A 25,432-nucleotide genomic window follows, 5' to 3' on the forward strand; every position below is an offset into this window, starting at 1 on the left:
CTCAACGCCTCTGAGTGTTAAATTCTCTTCTTTGTAAAATGGGAGCACAGTTGGGTTTTGGGAAGGTGTCCCTGGAATCCTATGTTATCAAACAACCTGTCACAGACACTGGCCCTTAATCAACGTTTGTTCTTCGTTCGCGGTCCCCCCAGCATGGTGACAGCTTCCCCTTTGGGATGCCCTGGGTCTCTTCTTCCCACCGCCCCAGCGCCAGATTTCCCCCATTCCCAGCCCCGATCGGGGGGTTCAGGATCTTAGTCATGCCTCCCAGGGGAAAGAGGGCAGCTGCTCGGCTCGGGGGTGGGGTGTGGAGGAGTTGGGGGGTGGGGGTCTTGGAACAAAAACTACAGTTCCCAGCCCTCCTTGCGCTGCCACCGTGCGGGGAGCGGCGGAGGGTGGCAGGCCCCTTCTAGGAGGCGGAGCCTGGGAGGGAGGCGGAGTCAGGAGGGTTGGGGAGTTAAGCCAAGCCAATGACACCGCTGGCTAATAAGTGGGCTTGGCTTGCCATATAACAGTGTCAGGAGGAGGAGAGCGAAGCTATCGAGCCAGCGAGGAGTGAAGCTGAGTCTGCCTCATCCACTCCTAGAGGACCGCCTCCAGAATAGAGTTCTTTTCGCCCCTTCCTCCTTCTCCCAGCTCCTCTCCTGGCCTTCCTACCCGCCCAATACAATGCATACTCGAGTGGCCGCCCCAGAGAACTGAAGCAAACCAAAGAGAGAGGACTGGAGCCAAGACACTTCTGGTGGGGAAGCTTGGATGCCTGGCTTTCTTTGAGGTCATCTTTGGAACAAGGGTGGCTTTGGGGTGGAGGGTCGTGCTGCAGGGAACCCAGCCAGGCCCCAAGATGGACACTTCTGGGCACTTCCATGACTCGGGGGTGGGGGACCTGGATGAAGACCCCAAGTGTCCCTGTCCATCCTCTGGGGATGAGCAACAGCAGCAACAGCAACCGCCACCACCACCGCCAGCGCCACCAGCAGTCCCCCAACAGCCTCCAGGACCCTTGCTGCAGCCGCAGCCTCCGCAGCCTCCGCAGCCACAGCAGCAGCAGCAGCAGCAGCAGCAGCAGCAGCAGCAGCAGCAGCAGGCTCCACTGCATCCTCTGCCTCAGCTTGCCCAACTCCAGAGCCAGCTTGTCCATCCCGGTCTGTTGCATTCCTCCCCCACGGCTTTCAGGGCTCCCACTTCGGCCAACTCCACCGCCATCCTCCACCCTTCCTCCAGGCAAGGCAGCCAGCTAAATCTCAATGACCACTTGCTTGGCCACTCTCCAAGTTCCACAGCCACAAGTGGGCCCGGTGGAGGTAGCCGGCACCGGCAGGCCAGCCCCCTGGTGCACCGGCGGGACAGCAATCCCTTCACGGAGATAGCTGTGAGTTCCTGTAAATACAGCGGTGGGGTCATGAAGCCCCTCAGCCGCCTCAGCGCCTCTCGGAGAAACCTTATCGAGGCCGAGCGCGAGGGCCAAGCCCTCCAGCTCTTCAGCCCCAGCAACCCCCCAGAGATTGTCATCTCCTCCAGGGAGGATAACCATGCCCACCAGACTCTGCTCCACCACCCCAACGCTACCCACAACCACCAGCATGCTGGCAGCACCGCCGGCAGCACCACCTTCCCCAAAGCCAACAAGCGGAAAAACCAAAACATTGGCTATAAGCTGGGACACAGGAGGGCCCTGTTTGAAAAGAGAAAGCGACTGAGTGACTATGCTCTGATTTTTGGGATGTTTGGAATTGTTGTTATGGTGATAGAGACCGAACTGTCTTGGGGTTTGTACTCAAAGGTAGGGGCTGTGGTTTCTCTTTATACCTTCAACAAAAGGAGTATGTAGAGGAGAGAGAGAGAGAGAGAGAGAGAGAGAGAGAGAGAGAGAGAGAGAGAGAGAGAGAGAGAGAGAGAGAGAGAGAGAGAGAGGCTTCCTTTGCTTAGTTACATGAACACCCTAACTTCCGTCGTTTTCCTCCTTGGTCCTGTGAGAATCCCTTCTTTGCTTCCCTTTGTAGGGACATCCCCACACACTGTGTCTAATTTGCAGACTCTGTGTTAGGGAGCATTAAAGAATCCCTTCTGAGAAATCGCTTTTTCCCCCTCCAGGCTCACTCGTACTAAAGCATAACCCAGCAGCTTAACGCACCAATTAATTACACTCTGCCTTGATGTGTTTGCCAGTTTCTGCTACTCCCCTCCTCTCCTCTCCTGCCTGCTCCACTCCATTTTCCCTAGGATAAAAAAGAGATAAATGTCTGGTTGGGGTAGGGATCCTGTACCATTCCTCAAGCCCCCCCCCCCCCCAGTTTCTATATCCCTTCTGGTCCCAGGGAGACTCCAGGGTAAAACAGAGATGTAGCCGAGTCTCTCCCAAGGGCACCGGGTTAAAAATATAGGTGGAGGAAATCAGCAGTCCCTTCCCTCAGGAACGAGGACTCAGAATAAACCTGCTGCCGCCTTGTAAACATGCCCTGATAAAAATGGCTACAGGTGTTATCCAGGCAGAGCAGATGGGCACCGCCTTGGCATCATAGGGAGAGTGCCTCTTCTTAGGATGGGATGACAGGGCTTCCCCAGAGGGCCATGGGAGCCGGCACCCCCGGCTCAGCCTGTTTCTTCCCTCCCACCCTAACTCCTTCTCCTTGGGATAAATAAGGATGAGTGTACGTGAGAGTGCACGTGTGTGTGTGCGTGTGTGTGTGTGTGTGTGTGTGTGTGTGTGTGTGTGTGTGTCCATTGCCCTAGCCTTTCAGTCGGAGAAGGTCTCCTTCCCAGAGGGAAGGAGGTTCAGGAAGGTGGTTTTTGTCAATGCTGTACTTGGCAGGAAGCTTTGGAAGGCTTGGAGACGCGGGGCATTGTCGGACAACTGATTTCCCCCACCGCACCTTCAGCCCCAGTGTGTTGGTGTTTGCGTGTGTGCGTGTGTGTGTCTCTCTGTGTACTTGTGTGAGCGCCTGCTGGTTGTGTGGATGCCTGTATTTATTTGTCATTTTGGACGAGGGCTGGCTGGTGGGTAGCTGGGAGGGGCTCAGCTGTTGAAGGTTTCAAACAGAGCCTGTTTCAGCAGGGCACAGCTGCTGGAGACTGTCACATTCCTTGTTGAGATCTAGTCACAAAAACCTGGGAGTCGCTGATCAGATTTCCCCCATTCCCAGAGTCTCACTTGAAACCAGGATGGACAGTGCTCCTTGTCAGTCCTCCAGGGACCTGCTGCTTTGCATGGACTGCCTGAGCCGGAGCACTTGGAAGCTGCCTTAGTCTAAATAGCTCATGGATGAACAGACCTCTCCGTGAGCAGAGAGTGGGGTTTCCCCTGGAAGCCCAGCTCACTTAGTCATTCCCTGTAATGAGAGCCTGGGAGGCTGTAGTCCCTCTGCTCCCTGCCTTCTTGGAACTGCTTCTTTTGCTGCGTGCTCTGCCTGGGAGATGGGCTGGCAACCACCCCCTGGGAATCAGGAGCCCTTGCTAGGGGGAAACCCGTGGACGCCCATATCCTGGGGCTGTGGGGAGGCACCAACATGTTCTCTTTAGTGTTCCCCATGGTGGCTCTTAACGAAAAGGCTTTTCTGGGAGTCGGTGGCTGTGTCCAGCTCCGAGTATGGGATCCATGGTCATTGGTCTGACTGTGTTGGGAAGGTGGCCACCAGGCAGGGGTGAGCTAGCTTCCCTGATGGAATACTCATGGGAAGAGGCTTTCCCAGGAAGGGAGGCTGTAAGTGGCGGCGGGCTGAGATCACCTGAGGTGCGTGCCTCCTCCACTTCTAAGACTGGATTCTCTGGTGCCAATGGCACCAAGGGACAGTGGCTAAGAAGCCCCTGCTTACCTCAGCTGGTGAGGTGACCACTTCCTGTGTACTCTGGGGATGGGATTGGAACAACAATGTTTAAGGAGGCAATTGTCCCTATCTGCCATGGAGGCAAACAGGATCATAGCAAAGAATGGGACCAAAGCTGGAGTTCCAGCTCTGCCGCTGTTAGCTGTGCGATTTTGGATAAATCTTGGCACTCTGCCACAATCTCTTTCCAGCTCCCGGGTGGGGATATTGAGCCCAAGGCCCTCCATAGCTCCTGTTCATTAAGAGGGGTCTGCTGTGGCTGTTTGTGGTGACTGTGGAGAGAGATGCCTTCTTCTTCCTCCGTCATCTAGCTCTGGCTCTGGAGTTAGGTGGAAAGTAAGAACGCAGGAGAAAAGTTCTGCAAAGAAACTGGGTCTGGTCGGAGACCATCTTTAAACGCCAGGCAGCTGTTGAGGAGAGGTGCCAGCCTTGGGGCTGGGGGATGGGCTCTGTGACAGAAGAGCTCAGAGAGGCTCAGGACAGAGGAGTGCTCGCCTGGCTTGGACGATGACTCTGGAAGCCAGAGGCTAGACCAGGTGCCCAGTCATTTCAGGTTCTTCACCTACAATGGCAGTTTCTATTTAGGTGTCTGACGGTCTGCAGCCCCGTGCCTTAGCTCACTCCTAGGCTCTCTGCTTTATCTCCCAAGGCTACATACACCCTTTCTGTCCTCCTATCCATGGCTGGCATCGGCTGCTGGGAGAGTAATTCACCATGCAGGCCCAGGTGTCTGGGAGAAAAGCCATGCGGCAGGTGCCCTGAGCATTCTCAAAGTTGATGCAGAAGGGAGCCAGTGTGAGGAGGTTGAGAAATGGGGGCAGAGTGCCTCCCAGCTCCCACCCTCACAGGCTGTAGGCGATGACATGGAAGGAAGGAAGTTCTACTGAGAATGGGAGGTGGAAGCCTGAGCAAGGAGGGGGCTGCCTCATAGGCCCTCAGAGGTACTAGGCTGTCTCTGAACTGAATGGGGACTCTAGTTCTTTCTTTCTTTCTTTCTTTCTTTCTTTCTTTCTTTCTTTCTTTCTTTCTTTCTTTCTTTCTTCCTTCCTTCCTTCCTTCCTTCTTCCCTTCCTCTCTCCTTCCCTCCCTCCCCCTTCCCTCCCTCCCCCCTTCCCTTCTCTGTTCCTCCTGTTCCTCTTCCCTCTCCTCCACCTTCATCTGTTTTAGTAGATGAGTTTCCTATCTAGAGACAGACAACAGGATAAAGCATAGTCTAGAGTTCCTGTTTGGAAGTCTTGGTGATCCCGTCTCTACCTCTCAGACTCCCTCTAACTGTTAGAGTCTAACGGGATCAGGGCGATGAGGATTTAGGGTTTGTTTTTTTTTCTTACTGTTTTCTATCTTTTCTTCTGGAGCTGGTTTGGCCCACATAGCCCTGTTGCCTTAAGCTATCAGTAATTCTTTCTCTGCTAGGTGCAGAGAGAGCTAAGGATAGCCTGGCCTGCTCTCCCCTCCTCTACACCCTGATGGACCATCAGGCCTTGTGGCTGCTTCCTCAGGAAGGCCGGATGTGCTGGGCAGCAGGGTAGCTGTCTGTTTCCATGGATTTTGCACAGTCTCCAACAGCTGCCCCATCCCTGGCCTAGAGATCCACCTGAGCCTTGCCTCTGCCCCTTGTCCCTCCTGTCCATCCAACCAGACTTCTTGTCTTTCCGTTCCCTTCTGATATCCCTGCCTGTCCTGTTGCTACGACGACACAGCCCAACACAGGAGCTCCTGTCCCTTGGTGGCTTCTTCTCACTTCCTTTTACCCTTTCTTCCTCAGAACACCCGATGAGCTGCCACCTGGAGGACGCCAGTTCTCTTGAGCACTTAGAGGAGGTCTCTAGTGAATACTCTTCAGAGAATGGTGGCTTCTAGGCCGGGCCCACTTCGTTGCCTGTCTCTTTGCTGGCCTCACAGGTAGCAGAGAAGTCCCTCCAGCCTTGAGCTGGAATGACTGAGAGTAGCCTAGGTTTTATTTGGGGGCCTTGTAGGGTGAGTGTGGGGAGGTGGTAGCCATAGCTTCACATTGTAGGTAAGCACTCTATTGAGCACATCCCCAACACCACCCGTCTCCCAGTTCGGATCCTCGGCCCTCCTGGGAAGGGAGGTCCTAGCTGCAGAATGGCAGAGAGGTAGTTGGACTTGACCTGATGAACGGCCCTGCCTGTTCCTTTGGGGCCCAAGTGATGCTCGAGGTTTGGCAACGGTTGCTGGAGCATGGATTTCTGGTGGGGTTGGGGACACCAGTAACTGTGATCTAAGGTGTGCTGGGGTGGTAGATACAGGGTTGACCCTTGGGTGGGCCTCCTGCAGGGTGTCCTCCCAGGGTGTGCAAGCAGAAGACTTGGTTTTAAAAAAGCCTTTGGCTGCAGGCAGGACCCTGAGAGCCAGCAGCCAAGGGCCTCAGGTCTACTTTTTATTGTCCCAGGGCACATTGACTGTGCCAGCCCAGGGGAGGACAAGCGGATCTGACAGTGTGAAAGAGCCGCAACCTACCCCCATGGTGACCATTTATTTATATTCTTTGTGGACAGGGAGCAAATAAGTCAAACCTTTGTAACCTATACGGCTCCTGCTAACTTGTCATATACTTTCCTTTGCATGTCACCCCACTATTTATAACTATCCTGGGCACAGGCTCTAATGATTCCAGACTTCCCTTCCCCACAGGCGGTATTCATGGGTGCTGGGCACTGGGACAATGGCTGGGCATTTGTCTCCTGAGTAAGCTAATTAGAAAGCTACTCCATGGCCTTTTATTCCCTTATTTAGCTTCCAGGAAGGAGGATGCATGAGGCCATCCTCAAAAGATCCTCTTTAAAGAAAAAATAGGTAGAGAAAAACAGAACAAAATTTGAGTAAACTGTATTGTGACTCTGAGACTCCAATGGAAATGTAAAATCAGAACAGAGAGCTTTGGTTTTGTGCCAATTATTTATGGGTGGTGGTGGGGGTGAGTGTGTGTGTGTGTGGTTGTGAGGGGCGTGTATGTATATATTGATACAATATCCCTTGTCTTTGCTCAGTGACAAGACACCAGAGAATTCGTTGGTAGTTGTTTTTCTTTCAAAACCCCAAAGGGAGAGAGAGAAAAAGAAGAAAGCCATCAATTCCTCTTTAAATCATGAGGGTGGGTAATTCTAAGACTGCACTGTTCTCAGGAGCTGTGGGGAGGAAAATTCTAGTGCCTCCTCTTGTGAGGAAAGTCCGGAGGAGGCTAATGGGTTCTCAAGGCCTCTCCCCCTGTCACTCCACCCCCAGGTGCTCTGGAGTCATGGGAGAGGCTGGGGGCAGGGACCACACTGCTTCATCTGCCCCACACTGCTCCTGCATGAATTGTTGCTGAGTGACAGGTGAGGGAAGGCGGGGACCTTTTCTTAAGTACTGGATGACTTTACACCCAAGAGTCCTAGAAGTAGGTGGTGCTGGGGGCACCTATGCAGATGAAATCACTCACTAAGCTAACATTGCCGGTGGGCGTGGTACTGAGACAAGAGCCCTGCCCTTTTGACTCTGGAGTTGAAGCTCTTCTGTGCCTTAGGTGGCGGGATGTGTTGCTTGTATTTCTTGTGTGTGTTTCCACTGTGGCGTTTCAATGCGCAACCTTGTACATATTAGTATTGGGCAAGCACTCCACTGCTGAGCAATCTCCCCAGCCCAGATTACGTACCTTCTGTTTTGGTTTTGTCTTTTTAGATTCCTTATATTCTCTCTGCATGTTGTATTATGTGTACATGTGGAAGTCAGAGGCCAGTGTTGGCTGTCTTTTATTTTGTGACAGGATCTCTCACTGAATCTGGAGCTCACTGATTCAGCTAGTGTAGCTGGCCTGTGAACTCCTGTGTCTGCTCTCGCCTGTATCCCATCTACCCCTGCACCCTGGTTAATGTGGTTTACTAGGGATTGAACTTAGATACTTGTGCTTGCATGGAAGAGGTTTTACTGACCGACCCCCACCCCCCAAGCCCCTGATATAGTCTTAGAAGATACAGCTCAAGGTCTAAGAGCCAGAGACCAGAGATACAAAATGTTGTGGCAGGAGAAGCTTGGCCCAGAGCCAGGCAGGAGAACTTGATTGGAATGTGAGCTGCTGGTCCAGGAACCTAGGAAAAAGATTCTTCAGGCCAACTAGGACTCCAGGGTTCAGGATGAGGATGTAGGCAGGCCTATGGTGGGCTCTTGAGATGTTTCCTCTATGGGGTGTGTGTGTGTGTGTGGTCATACACTGCCAGGGTGGCCCTGGATAAGTTGTGAGGGTGTTATTGTGGGGATTACAGTGGGGCCCCCAAACTATCTGTCTTACCCTGTTCCCTCTTGCCTGGATCTTCTCTTAGGCATCTCCTTCCTTTTCCAGTGCTGGCTGCCAAGTGGTAATGGGGAGTGGGGGACTCAGCATTGTCTGTCTAGCAGGCACAGTCCATATGCTGCCCTGCACGGTCCCCACAGCGGCTCAGAATCATTACGACCAATTCAATTTTCCAACTGGGGAAACTGAGCCACTAGACCCCCTTCTTAGAGGGTTCTAGAATGAAGCTCAGGGCTCCAGTACACCCCCCACCCACCCCCGCAATCCAGAAAATCTCGGAGGGTTTCTCCATTGCTTATTCTGGAATTTTCTTCTTTCTTGAGTCCATGTTCCCTACTCCCCATCTGTGCCATGGTTTACTGCTGTCAGCACAGACAGTGCTGAAGAGGGCCTGCCTCTGCCTTTAAGGAGCCCCCAGGAGGTGCTGGGACTTGGTACTTCTTGCTTGCTTGTGATGGTCCTTAATTCGCTCAGACTTCAGAGTTACATTCCCTTTCTGTTACCAGGTTGTGTTCCCCCCAAGGACTGGCTGAGCCATTGTCCTCAAAGCCACTTTCTCCAGGGGTACCCTGTGGGCAGTCAGACAGCCAGACGACATTGATCCAGGTTGGACGGTTTATGGCACTGGTGCTTGGGAACACCATGAGGGAGGGAGTTGCTTGGGCTGGAGATGCTGGGGGTTCCCTGTGCAAGGTGGGGTAGCCATTGAAAGTCAGATGAGCCATCACAGAAAGAGGGACCCATGTTTGAGTGTGAGGACTGTAGGACCAGGAGACCGAGTGTGTAGGAGACAGAACTGCCTATGCAGGGTGTCTTGAAGATGCCCTAGGATGTGCGTACAAAGGCAGATGGGAGGAAAGAGAAGATGGTACAAGTTGTTGGGGGCCGTGCCGCATCCTGAGAAGTTCTGAGCAGGGATCAAAACACTCCTGCCAGGGGTGTGGGCACAATGAGGGACTTATAGTGAATTGCCATGAGCCCTGAAGATCCGATGCTCCTCTTCCCCTCAAGTATGTCTTAGCCGTCATGGCCTTGTATGGTAGTTCAGGGGTTAGTTAGAATCTGAGTTCATATCTTCACTCTGTGGCCTACCAGTGGTGGAGAGTTTACTGGACCCTGAGCCTGTTTCTTCAGATGGTAAGAGGGAGTCCCAAACATCCCCTATATCATAGCACACAATACCTCTCCCTGCAGTACAACATCAGCATCCTTCCCTACACCACAGGACACAGCACCCCTCTGACACATAGCACCCAGCACTCAAGGTCTCTGTCTGTATTGAATACCTAGCACAGTGCCCAGTACCCTCATCCTGTAGTACAGTACCTAGCACAGAGCTGCACATGCATTTTGAACCTCAGCAGCTGCCCCTTGGAGGGCCAATCCCGGAGGGACACAAGCACACATGTCGTCTGTGCGTGCTTTCCAGATGGCTGTGGAGAAGATGGGATTCTGGTTAGGAGAAAGATCTCTGGAAGAGTTGAGCACATGGGGACCTTGTCCTCGTTCTCAAACGAACGGTCGAGATACCAGTGTTACTGCTGGATGGGTCTCAGTGTGTAAGTGAGAGGGAGGGGCCATTCTTGGGAAGGTGGGACTGTCCTGGCTGCCTGGCCTGGCCTTCTGGAGTCTCCTTACCACGGGTCTGTATGCTCAGGGTTGACAGTCTATGGCCTGGGCATAGCTAATTGGGTGTGGATGTTCAAATTGGACAGGTGGAGAGAGCATAAAAATAGACCCATGGGGCCAGGCCAGAGGCAGAGAGGAAGGTCAGGGGACACATGATGATCAGGCAGAAAGTCGGAGAGAGTAGGGCTCTAGAGAAGGAACCACCCAGGAGGCTGTCCTGGGACAGATCAAGGCAGCTGAAGAGGGTTGCCCAATGTGCCATCAAGAGAACACAGTTTCCCTTCAAGACCTGAGATAGGGGTACTGTGCAGAACAGAACACTCAGGCCATGCTCCCAGCCAGGCACCAGGGGGCACCAACAGTAGTTGGGTAGAGAAGGATATGTCAGACTACCTGGGCTTGTGGGTGAGGAAGCCATTCTCAAGATACTGGAGTTGTCTTCTGAACAGAGCCTTGGTGATACCAAATGAATCACATGCAAATGATGTGTGAAATAATATGCAAATTGGTATCTGTTATTGTGAAGCCAGCATGTTGGGCATTTTTCGTCAAGGATCAGAATGTCGCTCAGTGTCAAGGAAGCATGAACATTGGCTTAGATGAACCTTGTTGCAAGGGCTGCATGAACTGGTGTCTATACCTTGGAGCTGCAGGTTCTGCATCTCTCAGCTAGCATGTTCAAGGCCAGTTGTTTGGTGTTTAGCTTGGAGAAGTTCAAACAATGAGCACCTTGCCCAGCCAGGGTCACCCAACAAGCCACGAGGAGGCAGCAACATCAGCTGATCTCCAGAGCCCCTTTCCTGTGAGTGGCTTAGAACTGGAGATGGCCATGGGGAGTCAGAAAGATCCAGCTGCCCTGGGTCCTAATTATGGCCTCCTTTTTTTTTTTTTTTGAGACAGGATTTCTCCGTGTAGTTTTGGTGTCTGTCCTGGATCTCACTCTGTAGCCCAGGCTGGCCTTGAACTCACAGAGATCCACCTGGCTCTGCCTCCTGAGTGCTGGGACTAAAGGCGTGTGCCACCACCACCTACTCTTACTGCTGAGTTCCCCTAGGGACTATAAGTCAAACCCTCTGAGCCTCAGTTTCCCCATTTGTAAACGGGAACACCGGCATTCTCTAACCCATGAAAATCACATTTGGAACAGTAGAGTAAGCGTCTAGCACAGTGGCTGACACCTCTCCCAGGCTGGTGATCCCTCCTCACACCTTCACCTGAGCTACCCCCTGCCCACATTCCCATGAGGTTCTACTAGCAGGGGGCTTTGCTGGGCCTTCTCCCCTTTGGTTTCTGATTTCAACAAGGTGGAGCTTAGGCGGTTTTTTCTCTTCTGACTTCCATCAGGTGAGATGTTAACTTTTCCACACATGGAGACATCTGGAGCTGCCGACAAGGCTGCTGTCCCTTCTCATGTTGAGAGCGTAAGAGTGCTGCCGTGGTTCAGGCCGCTGTGTTTGGAGGGCTCAGAGCTGAAGAGGACCCTTGGAAGCCTTCTGTGGGGGGCAGCTGGGCCATTTCTGCCGAGGGTAGCATCATACCTGCCTGGAGTGGCCAAGCTCCACCAGCCTGGGTGGGCATGCTCCTGCACAGGCCCCACTTTGGTGAGGGAAACAGTGTAGGGACTGTCTTTCAGGACTCCAAGGCCCAGAGAGGTTCTGTGAGTTCCCCAAGCGCACTCAGGAGAGGGGCAGCAGGAATCCAGGGGTTCTGGTTTCTGCCATTTCCCTTTTTAACTCCTCCAAGCATCCTGGGTTCCAGGAGTGGGAAGGATCTGTGCCCCCGAGGACTAGAGTCAGCTCCAGGGGCTTCTCCTCACCCCAGCAAGCACACTGGTTTCTGCCAACTCTTTCTAAAAGTGCTTAAGATTTCACTGCAGACTGGGAACAGCGCCGACAGCTGAGCTGGTGGCTTTGCACAGTGGAAGGTGGGACTCGAATTCTTCTTGCTGAGGGTGGAGATGGGGGACTAAAAGTGGGTTAGGCTAGGGACTGCTGTTTACCTAATGTACTCAAGGCACTCGGTTCCATCCTTGTGCCCAGGATGGCAAGGAGAAAGCAAGTGAGTGAGTGAGCGTGCAAGCTGGGCAGGCATGGCCCCTAAGGGGCTCTTAATCTTGGCTGTGGTGACCTTCGCCTTTGATATCTCCCTGGAAAGCCTGTGGCCTTGTGATGTCAGGAGCTCTTTCACTGGTCCATGGTTCCCGTTCCTCCTTGGTCCACATAGGGATCCTGAGATCCCTCAAGAGTGAAATGGATGAGGTCTGGGAGGCAGTCTTAGATGTAAGCTGAGTCTGGAGGGTTTCCTCATAGGCAGGTGGCATCACAGACAAGGCTCTGTCCCAGAAGGCCTTAAATGCCACGGTCTTAAAATGGATGCTTCCTTTCTCTTCCATGGAAATAACAGCAGAGTCAGTGGACGACACAGAGGGTAAGGGCACTTTCTGCCGAGTCTGATTTTATCTAAGTTCAATCCCCAGGACCAGCATGGAGAGAACTAGCTTCTGTAAATTGTCCTCTGACCTCCACAAGCACTCCTCTAAATAAGTAAATAAATAATGTAATAAAAAAATCTAAGTGGGCCCCCATGTCTAATTCAGTGGTGAAAAGGGACAGAAAGGGAAGAAGATGATGAGTATTTTACTCGATGCCTTCGTACGCCTCATTAATGTCTCACAACAGCATACAAGGTTGACATCATTAGCCCCATTTTAGAGCTGCTAGTCTGGAGCCTCAGAAGGGATATGCGTCTTGCCCAGGATGTTACAGGTAGAGCTTCAGAGCTGGGACTTAAGCACAGGGCAGAGTAGCTGAGGCCAGGCTGTGGCAGGTTGGCTCTTGGGTGTTCTCCTTCGAGATTTTACAACTCATTGGCCCACTCACCTGGCCTTGTGTCCCTGGGGTGTATGGAGGGGTGGGCAGAGCACTGTCAGCTTAATGGAGGTTTGTGGGAGCTCCAGGAGCCAGCAACAAGGAAGGCTGGGCTTGCACACTCCTTGAATTCCTGCCTGGCTCTGTGGCTCTGTGAGTCTTTGTCTCTAGGTTTGCAAGTGTGGGCAATGATGTTTCCTCCCTGGGAGGATGTTTGTGTGATGGAGACAAGAAGCAGTGAGGGCCTTGTGAGTGCCGAATATTACATTGATAATGTTCTCACTGAATCGACTCTCCATGCTGGCTTCATCCCCGAAACCGAGGACTAGAATGCATCCCAGTCCCTGCCTCCTCCAGGCAGAGTCACCTGGGCCCTATGTGCCTGCCTATCCTTGTACTGGTTTTGGACACTCTCTGGATCTTAGGTCCATTCTGTCACTTGCTAGCTTTAGGAAGTTGCTCCAATGTATTGATTCACAATGTCCTTGGTGGCTAGTGGTAACCTGGCTGCGCAGGCTTCTGAGGAAAACGTCAGGCTGCTGTTAGTAAGCTTGTGACATGGCTTTTGGCCTACACTGAGTCTGGTGAGACTGTGGGTGGCTGGTGAGAGCCTCTCTGGCTAGGCATGGGCAAGCTTGGCATCTGGCCATTTATTTTGTCATCTGGAGATTGGAGCGGAGAGCTGGAGGAATCTCTCTCTGGCCATCTTGGGCTGGTTGTGGTGGCCAGGTGGAACTGGGGAGTGAGCTCTGGGGGCAGGGTACTGCCTGTCAGTGTTTGTGATGTCTGCTGGAGGGGTGGGCTAGAGTTATCTCCACGTCCCACATGTGAAAACCTGTGAAGGCAACACAGCTAAGTGGATTTCCTCACTATCAGGAGACAGCTGAGAGACAGGCCCTTTGGCCAGGCGCCCTCCCTGCTGCCTCCCCCCTGCAGGCCAGCCCTTGGCGTGAGGCCTGTTTGTCTCCTGAACCCTCTGAGCAGCAGGGATTTAATTACTATAATGTAAGGAGCTGTGGCTTGAGGCCTTCTGGCAGAGGGGAAGCAGATTTGTCTTCTCACTGGGAGAGTAAAAACTGATGGAAGGGAGAGAAATGGCCCTTTCCTGGGGCTCCAAGGCTGCTGGGTCGCTGGGGAGCTCTTCTGGGGATAAGGAGAGAGAGAGAGGAGTAGGCAGGAGGGGGTACGTGTTCAGCCTCAGGGCCTTTGGTACTCAATTTTGCCTTCTGTGAATGATTCAGCTAAGTTGCCTCTGTTTTTCCCAGCAATCTTTGCCACAGGCATCTGTCAAGTACCTACTATGTGCTACATAGAGCCCTTGAGAAACTTCCTGTCCAGGCAGAAATGCAGGTACCACTCTACAGATGGCTGGTGACCACCTGTGAGTGGCCAGGCAGTTATTCTAGGCACAACACAGTGGGAAAAGCCACAGTAGACACAAGTCTTGCCCTTGGGGGACTCATGCTTCCGTAGCTGAACCCAACAGCTGATTATATTTGATGTTTGAAGTGCTAGAAAGGGAAATAAATCTGGGGTAGGAGGGCACAGGGTTCCAAGGAAAGCCCAGGGTGCTTAGATAAGTGCTCAGAGGAGGCCTTGCTGAGAAGGTGACTTTTGGTGAAGATCTGAGTGAGGTTGGTGAGCAATCCTTGGGGGTGGGGGTGGGAGACTAGCAGCATGAAGGTCTGGGTCAGGTTTATGACTGTCATGGTCTGGATAGCCCTGTCCAATAAACAGAGAGCGTGAACTGTCTTGGTCCTTTTATGCTTCCCAGTAGCCATATATTTTAAAAAGTAGGACATATGAAATTTATGTTAATATTTTCATTTCATGTGATGAAGCAAGATATTATAATTTCAATGTGTAAGTGATGTAAAAATTTTCAATGAGATGTTTTACACTCTATCTCCCGTACTATGTCTGGTGTGTATCTGACAGCCCATCTCAGCCAGACACTAAATCTGTATGGGAAACACTTAACCTGTTTGAGAGTCCATAAAACTTACAGTTAAACAAACACTCACATTGTTGCAAGCATACTTTAGCGTTTTCTAATAAATTAATAGTGAATCAGTTCTAAAATTATAGTTCTTTATTTTGGTTCTGGGGTTGAACCCCGGGCTTCACCTGTGCCAGGCACATGCCGTACTACTGAGCTATATTCCCCAAACCCTGGCGCACCAGCTTTCAGATGAATAATCGACAATAAAACGCACATATAAATCCCTCATACTAGCCATGTCAGTGGGGCTTGGTAGAACTTGTGACCGTCAACAGACGCTCCCCCAGAGTAGGGAGCCCCTCAGGTCTGCCTGACTGAGCAATGGGGAGCATGGGTGATGGGAAGGGGTCAAGACTAGCAAGGAGGCAGGACTTGGAGCATGCTGTGAAGAATTTGCCCTTTACCCTGGCATGATGGCATCAGGCGAGGGCTCTGAGCAGCGAGTGACACGTTGGCTTTGGCTTTAGAGTTAGGCACAGACAGGGAAGCCCTGTAAGAGGTATGGGGACTTCAGGTGAGGCTGGTGGGGATCTAGACATGGAGGGAGCAGTGAGATGAGGGCAATGGTTGGTCCTTGCAGGGTCTGGAAGGGTAGGTTTCTGGTGAATCTGATGAAGCGAGGTGGTGGGTGGTAAGCAAGGGGTACAGTGTAGTCCTAGAAATTGGGTGTGTAGCATGTGCCCTAGAAATTGAGAAATTTGTGAGAACCATATTTGGGTTATAGAAGGTTCTTGCCTGGCCTCTTCTCATGATGGATGGCTCCTCTCGCGTTCCAGAGGACAGTTTATGACAAGGTTGGCATCCTTTAAAACAAATCACAGATGGGCAAGAGGGCTCAGTGTGGGTAAGGGTGCTTACGGCCAACCCTATCAACCTGAGCTCTAGCCTGGAACCCTCATGGCAAAAGGAAAGAATGGACTCCTGCAAGTTCCCCTCTGGCCCCCACGTGTGTTCATGGCATGTGTACACCCCAGCCCCACAGCCTAATACATGTTAAAAAACCACTCCAAGCAAATCAAATAAGGGGCCAAGGTGATAGTTCAGTGAGTAAAGCTCTTACAGTACTATATGTGTGAGGACTCAACTTTGAATCCTCAAAAAAACTTTGAACCCATATAAAAATGGATACAGTAGTGCGTGTCTGTAATCCTGGGACTTCTAAGGTAAGATGGGAGGCAGAGGTGGAAGAATTCCTGGGCTCAAAGGCTGACTAGCCTGGTGTATGCAGTGGTGAGCAACAGAGATTCAGTCTCAAGGTGGAAGGCAAAGACCAATACCGAAGGACCACACCCAAGAACTATACCTGTGCATGGCACATCTCCCCAAACCCCAGCCAAGATACAAAATGGCACACACAGAAACAAAATCAAATAAATTATCTGTGCTTACAGCATCACTAGTGTTCAGTTCTCAAATGTCACAGCAAGTTAACAGGGGTTTTCTGGGTCAGTCCACATTTGAAGATCGAGTCTCCCGATTCTGGACTGACCCCCGAGAACACTTGGATGGATAGGGTCAGAAGTGATGTGAGACTCCCTTGGTATAGCCTGGAGATGACCGAAATAAGATTCTTAATGTTCTAACACCTTCAACTCCATGGGCGGTGGGGGAAGGGATTAGTGAGCTTGAAAAGGTAACTCAGAGATGAGGCCTAGGTGTAGGGAGTAACCAAACCACTGTGTCCGAAGCTTATGATGCTCCCAGGGCTCTTGGGGGCTGCTAAGTGATGCCACTATGACCTTTCCCTTTGTGAGTCGGGGAAGAGGGCAGGAATGGCTTTAGAGCTAGTCTCTCAATCTCTTGGTGTCTGATGGTTGGCCTTGGGCCCAGAGGATGAGGGTCTGAGGGTCTTGGGACCTATGGTCCAGCTCTTCTAGTTGGGTGGACAGGCGTGCTGGGTGTGGGCCTTTTGACCCATTCAGAGTTGGATCCTGCCACTAGTTGACCATAAGACTTTAGTAACTTAATCTTCAACTCTTAGTGGTGCAGGCAAGAGTGATGGTAATGGATTATGGTAATCCTCTGGCTCTTAAATGCTGATTCCTTTCTCCTTACATGAGGCATTTCAGGAGTACTGTGCACAGGCTTTTCCGGCCTTTGTGGAGAGAGATGGTGTGTCTGGGGCTGGGATGTACACGTGCCATGCTGAGGGATAAAGGTGACCCAGGATCTAACTGGCCTTTGAACCAAGGCTTTCTACCTGAGATGTTTGCTCCTCAGCAGACATGTAGCAGAGCCCAGAGACATGCTTGGTTATCCCAACCAGGGGAAGGATCTCACAGACACCTAATGGACAGGGGCCAGGGATACTCACTGAAGCAAGGCATTACCTGGTTCTAAACAGCAGCTGTTGAGGAAGCCTGGGTAGATGGTTTGTCACGAGGACAAATGGGACAATGAAATGCCATCCTAACCACAGTGTGATGCTAGTCTGTCTTCTCTGGGATTCGGCACTAGGGCTCAGACTTGAATTTTGTCCTTTGTTTGTTTTGAGGGCCTCTGCTGGCCCGGAACTTGCTACATACACCAGGCTGGCCTCCAACGCTCAGAGGTTCACCTGCCTCTGCCTCTTGAGTGCTGAGATTCAAGGTGTGGGCTGCCACACCAGGCTCTCAGACTTGAATCTAAGTTCTGGGGTCAAGTTCAGGTCCCTCCAGAGTCTGTTCTTTGTTTCTGATCTCTGTGTCTTTATATCCTTGGAGGTGTATTTTGTTTTGTTTTGTTTTTTCAGCTGAGGATCGATCCCAGGGCCTTGAGCTTGCTATGCAAGCGCTCTACCACTGAGCCTGTGAGGAAGAGAGACTTAGGGGCCTTTCCAGGACCCCCTCTTGCCTCTGAGAGGCCTCAGATGCCAACTTCATCTTGGTCTTGTTGTTTCTGAGAGCAGGTGGAGCTGTAGTCTCCATTTAAGAAAGATAGAATTTGCAGAGCTATTACTTCTGTGCTTGTGAGTGGGGGACTTAGCTGGCTGAGTGGTGGCTTTTCTGGCATGGGGAGAAACAGTTGGTGTGCCAGTCTGGTCAAGCCAGGAGCCTCTTGAGATTGTGGGTTACTACCCTCCAGGTCGACCTTGGGAAGCTTGTGCTGGGCTGTGGATCAGCCCCAGGAAAGATAGGCCCAGGATAAGTCTATGCAGACACCCAGAAGCTCTGAGGACTTCCTGTTGGGAGGATTCTCACTGATGCTTGCTCCCTGCTAGGTGCTGACCCCAGTGACGTTGGGGACACAGAGATGACGGTGTACGGTTGAGGGTGTGCAGGCTGTGGTAGCTTGGAGGCCTGCAGACTGCTGTGAGCTCCACATGGGCTCCTTCTCCTCATGGGTGTGCTGTGAGTCTGAACATCTGGAGATCTCTCAGATGGACCGGGGCTTGAGTTGGGCCTTCAGGGCTTCTTGAGGCAAAGGCAAAAGAGTGTGCTAAGCTTGAAGGGATGGTAGTGGGGTGGGGGTGGGGGTGGGTTGCAAGGCCCCAAATCAGAGATTGCCAGGTGTTCTTAGGGAGGAACAAAGGAGGCAGGTTACTCTGGGAGGGATAAAACATACATTGGAATGGGACAGGAGTTCCCTGGTCTTTGCACACCAGGTTGAGGGCTTTGTACGCATGTTGAAAGGCATGGGGAGCAGGGGAGCAGTGTGATTAAGCTTTGGCACAGAGAGCAGTGGTGGGAAGAAGTTGGCAGTGAAGTGTGAACCAGGCCAGGGGCAGTGGGAAAGGAAAATGTAGGATCTGACAAGGGAGCACACGTAGGGCATCCTCTTCTGGCCCAGGGTTACCGACAGAGGCTCTGTGTGAAGGTTGATACAAGTACTGTGCTTGAGTTCCTTCCTGCTTTGCTCAAAATCCAGCCCTTCCTTGGAGGATAGGCATCAGTGAGCAGCCAGGCAGCCTGCCGTCCCAGAGAGTGGGGTGGCAGAGAGCCCACACCAGCCGGCACCAACTGGCACCAGCGCCCTGGCTGGGGGCTCTCCTTCTGGAACCCATCAGCCCTGGCTTCTGGCCAGACCTGATGGAGTTGGATACACCCTCTTCCTGCATGTTTTCAAAGATATGGGCGGAGTAGCGACAGCATGCAGAGACAGCCCTTCCTCTGGGGTAGTAGCCTGGGTAGTGTCTGGCTCTGCATAGGGCAAGCGGGCAACTGTCAGGACTCCCTGAGCCTCAGTTTCTGTGAGTTTTAAGTGAGTGTAGTGAATAACCCATGCTGTGGTTGTAAGAGAGGATTCAAGGACAGAGGTGGAAGGTTCTTGGCCCAGCAACAGTCACTGTTTTGAACTGTCAAGACGTGATGAAGGACTGAATAGGTTAGGTGGGAGAGGGGAGCCATGGTTGCCATTGAAGAAGGGGAAGAGGGGACACAGTGGAGATGGCAGCTCTCTTAGGCTGTGGCTCTGCAGGGGTTGGAGGAGTGTGGAGGCCATCCAGTGGAAGCCTGAAGTCCTCCCACTTGTAGTACAGATGATTTTATTCTCTCACTTAGGACCAGCTTTTCAAAACACCCGTTTTCCCTACCAGCCACCTCAGTGCAGTGACCAGAGAGGTCAGTGGGGTCAGCAAATCAGCTTAGCCTCTGGTCTTGCCCGTGTTTTTGGAGACTTTCTGGACTCCCAGTGCCTCCCTCCATCACAATCTTCCTCAGAGGCTAGCTGGATCTCCTCCCAGAGCTCCAGTTGGGGCCTGGCCCAGTTCAGGCTCCAGAGAAGAAAGATTCCATGGCTGACACTCTCGTATTGATGTTCACTGCCCTCTGCCCTCTGTGTGTGTGACCTGGACAGACATGAAAGCTCTCTGAGGGGCAGTGTCGAACATAGGACAGGGTGGTGACGCTGCTGTCTGGGGTCCTCAGGAGGATCCCAGGAGATGAGGGACGTACTAGCGCCAGCACATAGAGGCTACCTGCGGGTGATTGGTAAGTGAACAAGGATGGGTTAGGCGTGGAATAGCCGAGGTGGGTGAGTAGGAGACAGGCCTGAGGGAAGGCCACTGCAGGGAATCTGTGATGAGGGGCCAGGCAGACCAGCCTCAGCTACGGGAGAGCAGAAAGGTTGTCCGGGAGTCTACTCTGGCTGCCTGAATGTGCAGGTGGAGGCCCTGGGTGCAGGCGCGGGGGAATGCTCCACTGCCTTCACCACAGGGAGCGAGCGATAGGTGTGGTTGTGTCAACAGCCCCAGGGTCTTGTGTTCTACTCAGCATCTGTTCTTCCTTCCGCAGTCCCCAAATTCCTTGATTACCCCCAACAGTGGCAGGGGATGCTCTCTCTGCCGCTGTGGCCCTTTCCTACACGCCATCTAGCTGTTTCTTCTCCTGAAATTTGGTTCAACCCCGTGGTGACACCGACGGGCTACAGTGGGCTGAGGAGTGGGATGAATTTGTCTACTCTAGGTATAGACCATAAGGGGCCATGTTGCCTGCAGAGATATGAAAGGTGAATAAAACCAACTGATCATTAGTCTGCTTTTTAGTATGTACCTGTAAGCAAGGTCAGTGATAACCCACTCTTCTCTGGTGGTGGGGTGCAGATGCTGGCTAATGTGGCTGGCTAATGGTCCTCCAGGCCAGGGTTGACATGGCTGTGAACATCAAGACTACTCTTGAGTCTTGGTCCAGGAGGCCCTGGGTGATTTGAAAGATGAAGCCATCCAGGACTGCTTAGATTTGGGAGCCAAGGGACAGAGAAAGGGAAGGAGATCTCCTGTGAGACACAGGCAGAGGAGTGGGTGAGTAGATGAAGGTTGTGCAGTGGCAGATGGAGCGTTGTCCGGGTCCCTGGTTTAGGCAGAGAAGAGCATGTCTTGTCTATCTCTTGGGGACTGTCTAAAAGCCAGTGCTGATGGGTTCCAGAAGACCTCCTAGCCAGGGTTCTCTGGGTCTAGTAGGCAGCTTTCTGTCTTCCAATGGGTGAGCAAAAGACCCAAGTCTTTCCTCATGTCTTAGAGGTCATAGATGGAGCACTAGGGAAGGGCAGGGTTTAAGTTTCCCTGCCCTGAATAACAAGGGTGTCCCTGAGGATCACCATGAGCTCTTTAGGTCTTCCTGAAGTTGTTCAAACAGATTCCCTTGCAGGACACGGTGTGTGTGTGTGTGTGTGTGTGTGTGTGTGTGTGTGTGTGTGTGTGTGCAGTCTGTGTCTTCCAGCTGGACACCTTGTTTCAGGATATTCAGGCCAGGGTCCATTTTGGAAACATTTCACTGCGCAGTTGAATGTGGACATCAGTTAAGGGTGGCTTATGGTTGGTCCTGTGTGGTAGGGCTTCTGCAGTGACAGCAGAGGCTTCTTTGATCTCTGGATCCCTTTCAATTGGCAGGTTTGTCCGGTTCCCTCAGAACTCATTTAGAAGTGGTCATCAGGCTAAGGGGTGTTGTATGGAGTTCCTGAGGCTGAGCAACTAGGCCAGGCATAGCTCATGGCACTTCTCGGAAATTTGTGGCACCGTCACCGTGTTGGCTGGATACTGAAGAGTTGGCAGGATATAGAGTAGGCATAGCAAAGAGGTTTCATCTGGGTGTCAGTTCTGAACGGTTGGTACCAGCTGCCAGAAGAGCTGTGATGCGAAGGATTCTGAGGTGCTATCTGAGCTCAGTGAGAAAAGTGCTGTGATTGATTTGTGATGTCTGTCATGGCAAGGGGAGGTGAAGGGAAGAGGGGATGTGCCTTCACTGGTGTTGCAGAAGGAACAGAGAGATTCTAGACTGACTGTCTTGTCCCAGTTTCTTTATCTCTAAAATGAGAGTGATAGGCTTATTGTAGGTATTGAGGAAGAAAATGGAATTAAATATTTATAAAAGGTGAAAACATGGAGTGTGGATTTCATTGTTGTGGAGTCACTCAGGAGCCCAGAGTGACTTCACAGCCATAGAGTAGTCTCTACTTCTCTGTTTGCTGTGGGAACCACGCAGACAGTGTGTGAGACACTTGATTGGCATGACCTGTGACCAGTCCTGTGCCAGGCACCTGGTACCATGATACATTCTTTGCTAAAGTGTCAAAGAAGGGTTTGGTTACATTCCTGACTGGCAGTCACTTCATTTCTGTCGCTGATTCCCCAGTTGACAATTTAAACACTGTTTCTGTGTGTGATGAGAAAAAGGACTGAAATCTCTCTCTGGAACTTTGTCTCTGACTCTCCATTAAAGGTAGCAAAATTGCTTTATAAAGTCTGAAAGCCCGACAAGATCATGTACTAACCATGCATACATTATGCAAATCTGTGTGGAGTTACTTAATTTGCATAATGGATGGGCTGAAGGAGGGCTGGGAAAGGGAAGGAGTGGGGATGCTTGTGCAGACCCCGTTCATCCCACAGAGTGAGCTCCCCCCCATGCTCCTGCTTGGCCTTGAGATTGCTGGTCTGTTTATTCCTGCTGGCCCCCTGCCTGTCCCTTGGTAGTCACCCCTCACCTGCAAGACAGTCACCCAGGCCGGCACAGAGGGCCTTGTGTCTGCTTCTTGGCCCTCCCCTCCCCCCCAGGCACTGGGCTTGGTGAAGTGCCTTCGTGAATTGTGAGTCTTGCCACTGGGTGGCTTTTTCTTGGATTCTATGGGAAGTGGAGGTGGGAGGGTATCTTGGGGACATCCCTCCTGATCGGTCTGCTTTCTCTAGGGACATATCCGACAATTGCTTTGAAGGATGTTATGCTCTGGTTATGAGGCTTCAACCTTCTGCTTTTCCTCACCCCCTTCTCTATCTCTTTCCCAGCTCTCCTCTGTCCTACACCCCCAGGGTCTGGGACTACAAGCCTAGGGTCTCCTGAATGCTAGGTAAACTGAGCCCCAGCCCTGGCACCCCCTCCCTCACTAATCTTAGGGTTTAGGATTTGACAAGGGTTGAAATTGAGACCAAGGGTATTTGAGGTTAGAACCCAGTGGCCACTCCCTGGAAGTCTGGGGATTTGGAGGGTTAAGGTTTAAGGGGTGTTGGGAAGCAGTTGTGTAGGTAAGGCAGGTGTAGGGAACATCTGGGTGGTTGGCTTCTCTGGATGGTGCAGGGGGGGTGTCCTGTGTGGTAGATAGATACAGAGTCACCTCTGGCAGAGGATGGACAGGGGGCTAAGTCTGCCAACAGTCTGAGGCTTAATGTGGCCAAAGCTGCTCAGAGTTCTCAGTCCCAGGGCTCGTGCCAGGCTCTAGGACCCTGGAGATGAACAAGAGCGGCCAGCTTTCCTTGACGGACTTCTTACTGCAGGTTCTTGGTCCTGGGGCTTCAGGAAGTCATTGCACTTACTGCCCCATATGGTAAGGCTTGGTCTCACGGCCAGTGAGTGAGCAGCAGATCTTTAAGGGAGGTCTTATGACCCCCAAGGCCCATACCCTTGAGATTGAGAGTCTGATCGAGACCTCTGGGGACAGGGTTAAGAACAGAGGGTCTGTGCAGTGTCAGAGGAAGAGAACTGGACGCACAGTAGCTGGGACATTAGGGACAGTGGGGAGGGCCATGAGTGTGCTGTGTTTGGGAGTCTGAGCAGGCCTGGGCTTTGGGAAATGGAAGCAGTTCCTCTGTGGGGGTGAGGTGAGGTGGCAGCCAGAGGGTGGGGTGGGGTGAGCAGGGACTTGGAGCAGATATTTCTCTGTCAGGAGAGGTAGACCTGGTATATTAGCTCCTGTCCTGCTCAGAGGGCCATGGCTGGGGCAGGTGCGGGGTGCGGCCCTTCCTGTTGGTCTGTTTGTCCAGCTGGTGCACTGGTGTCTCCTGCCAGGGGCTGGGGGTGGACAGTGTGTGGACCCCTTTTCTCTGGAGCGAGGCAAAAGCTCTCCGCATACCCTCTCATGCCAAGAGTGGTCCCCACAAGCACCGTGGAAGACAGTGCTGGAAGGATCCGTGTGGCCAGGCAGAAGAGGGATCTGAGGCTCAGAGAGAGGAGCGACTCTCTTATGTCTCACAGCTAAGGGAGGGATAATCATAGGAGTTCGGGTTCCCAGGTCCCTGGGGTCCTTCCTCACTTGCCCCACCTTGGGCGTGCAGTGTTGCCTTCTGGGGGACATTTACACTCTTTTTACAGTTGGCCATCCTCTCAGGTTAGGCGGGTCTTTGTTCTGGAGAGATCTCCAACGGTATCAACTGGTGGAGCAGAAGCTACTGACCCCACAACTGCCTGGGGGTGCCATGTGCACACATAGTCAGCTCTGGGGGTGCTGTGCATACACACAGTCTGTTCTGGGGGTGCCGTGCACACACACAGCTCTGGGGGTGCTGTGCACACACATAGTATGTTCTGGGGGTGCTGTGCGCACACATAGTCTGCTCTGGGGGTGCTGTGCACACACACAGTCTGTTCTGGGGGTGCCATGTGCATACATAGTCTGCTCTGAGGGTGCTGTGCACATACACAGTCTGTTCTGGGGGTGCCGTGCACACACACAGTCTGCTCTCCCAGCCATGCACAGATCCTTGTGTTCATCCTCTGTGTTTGAGCTCCTGAGCCCTGGAGGGGCTCTGGTTGGGGGTAGGCAGTGGACAGTAAGGAAGAGCCCCTGGTGTTCAGATCTGAGGCATTCTGCCGAAAGCTGAGTGTTATAGACTGTGACTTTAGGCGGGCGATTTAGCCTGTTAATTTTCTCATGAATAAAATAGGTGATAATAATACCTTCTTTAGGGATGCACAAACCCTAATACTTTTCTTTCCCCCTGAGATACAGTCTTTGTAGCCTTTGCTGGCTTCAAACTCTCTATGTAGACCAGGCTGGCCTTGAATTCACAGAGATCCGCCTGCCTCTGCCTGCCAAGTCCAGAGATTAAGGGTGTCTGCTACCTTGCACAGCTCTTGATACATTTTGGAATTACCTTGGGGTCTTCTCAAAAAACAGCTGGTGTGAAAGAAAAATAAAAACAACAAACAAATGATAGCAAACTTCTGATCTCATTGGTTCGAGTGCAGCCTGGGTACTGGGAATTTCCCAAGCTCCTGGGATTATTCTAATGTGCAGCGAAGTTTGGGAACCACTATCCTAAGTTTGTTGGGGATTAAAGGAGCTAATGCAGGTTCCTGGGGCGAACTCAATAAATGGAGGTAATTAGTATTCCTCTCGCTGCATTTAATGTGGGTTCTGGTAGGAGAGGGAGGGATTTCACTGTTATTCCGCCGTGGGCCTGTCCTCAGGCCAGTCTTTACCCAGAAGAGCTCTTCCCTGTTGCCGCCAGTGTTTCTGCCACGTTGGGGCCAGCTTCCGCCCTCCTGATAGCTATCACGGTTGTGATTAGGTTGGGTGCCCAGAGAGGAGCCCGGATGTGCTGGGCTCCACGGCCAGCAGTCAGGCTTCTCCTGAATCTCCTCCTGGTGGCTTTGAGTCCTCAGGATGGCCAGTAGAATCAGAAGCGGAAGATGTTTGCTGTATCTTTGAAATGTTCTTTGCTGTTGCCTGGCACCAGCCGAGGCTGTGAGGGAAGACACGTTTCCCCAGACTCCTCTGTTGCCCTGACAGGAAGTTGTGCATCAATGGGCTGACAGGAAGAACATGGCTCTGCTGCCGGGAGCATCTGATGGGGGCTGAGGGAAAATGTAGACTCTTTTGGTCCACAATGAGGAGTCTCTTTCCTCAGGCAATTCCCCTGTTTATTTCCCTTTCAGTGACAAAGATTGGGTGTAGCTAAGGAGGAGCCACAGGAAGAAAGTGACTGGGGCCTGTGCAGGTGTGGCAGGTGGGAAGTTTGGTGGCAAGCTGCCCTCAGCTTTTGACAGTATGGTTTCTCCCAGCCCCCTGCTTTGGGGGACTGCAAGGTGACTAAGCATTTTGTGATCTCCAATGCTTTTTGCTCTGTCTACCAACCCTACCTTTGCAGATGCCTTTGATTTCTATTTCTTTTTTACCACCACCCCCTCTTCCA

The 25,432-nt window shown here is 52.2% G+C and overlaps 1 protein-coding gene across 1 annotated transcript in view; it reads left to right on the top strand.

Moving 5' to 3' along the window:
- Positions 1-526: 526 nt before the first annotated feature.
- Positions 527-25,432, top strand: part of Kcnn3 (potassium calcium-activated channel subfamily N member 3) — a 140,379-nt gene continuing 115,473 nt past the window's right edge. Inside the window, exon 1 of the mRNA XM_036189931.1 lies at positions 527-1,783. Within this exon, the coding sequence (XP_036045824.1) occupies positions 845-1,783 (939 nt within the window). The 5' untranslated portion in view covers positions 527-844. The remainder of the gene's footprint in view (positions 1,784-25,432) is intronic.

Source organism: Onychomys torridus, chromosome 6, assembly GCF_903995425.1.
Source record: "Onychomys torridus chromosome 6, mOncTor1.1, whole genome shotgun sequence".
In the NCBI taxonomy this organism is placed as follows: Eukaryota; Metazoa; Chordata; class Mammalia; order Rodentia; family Cricetidae; genus Onychomys; species Onychomys torridus.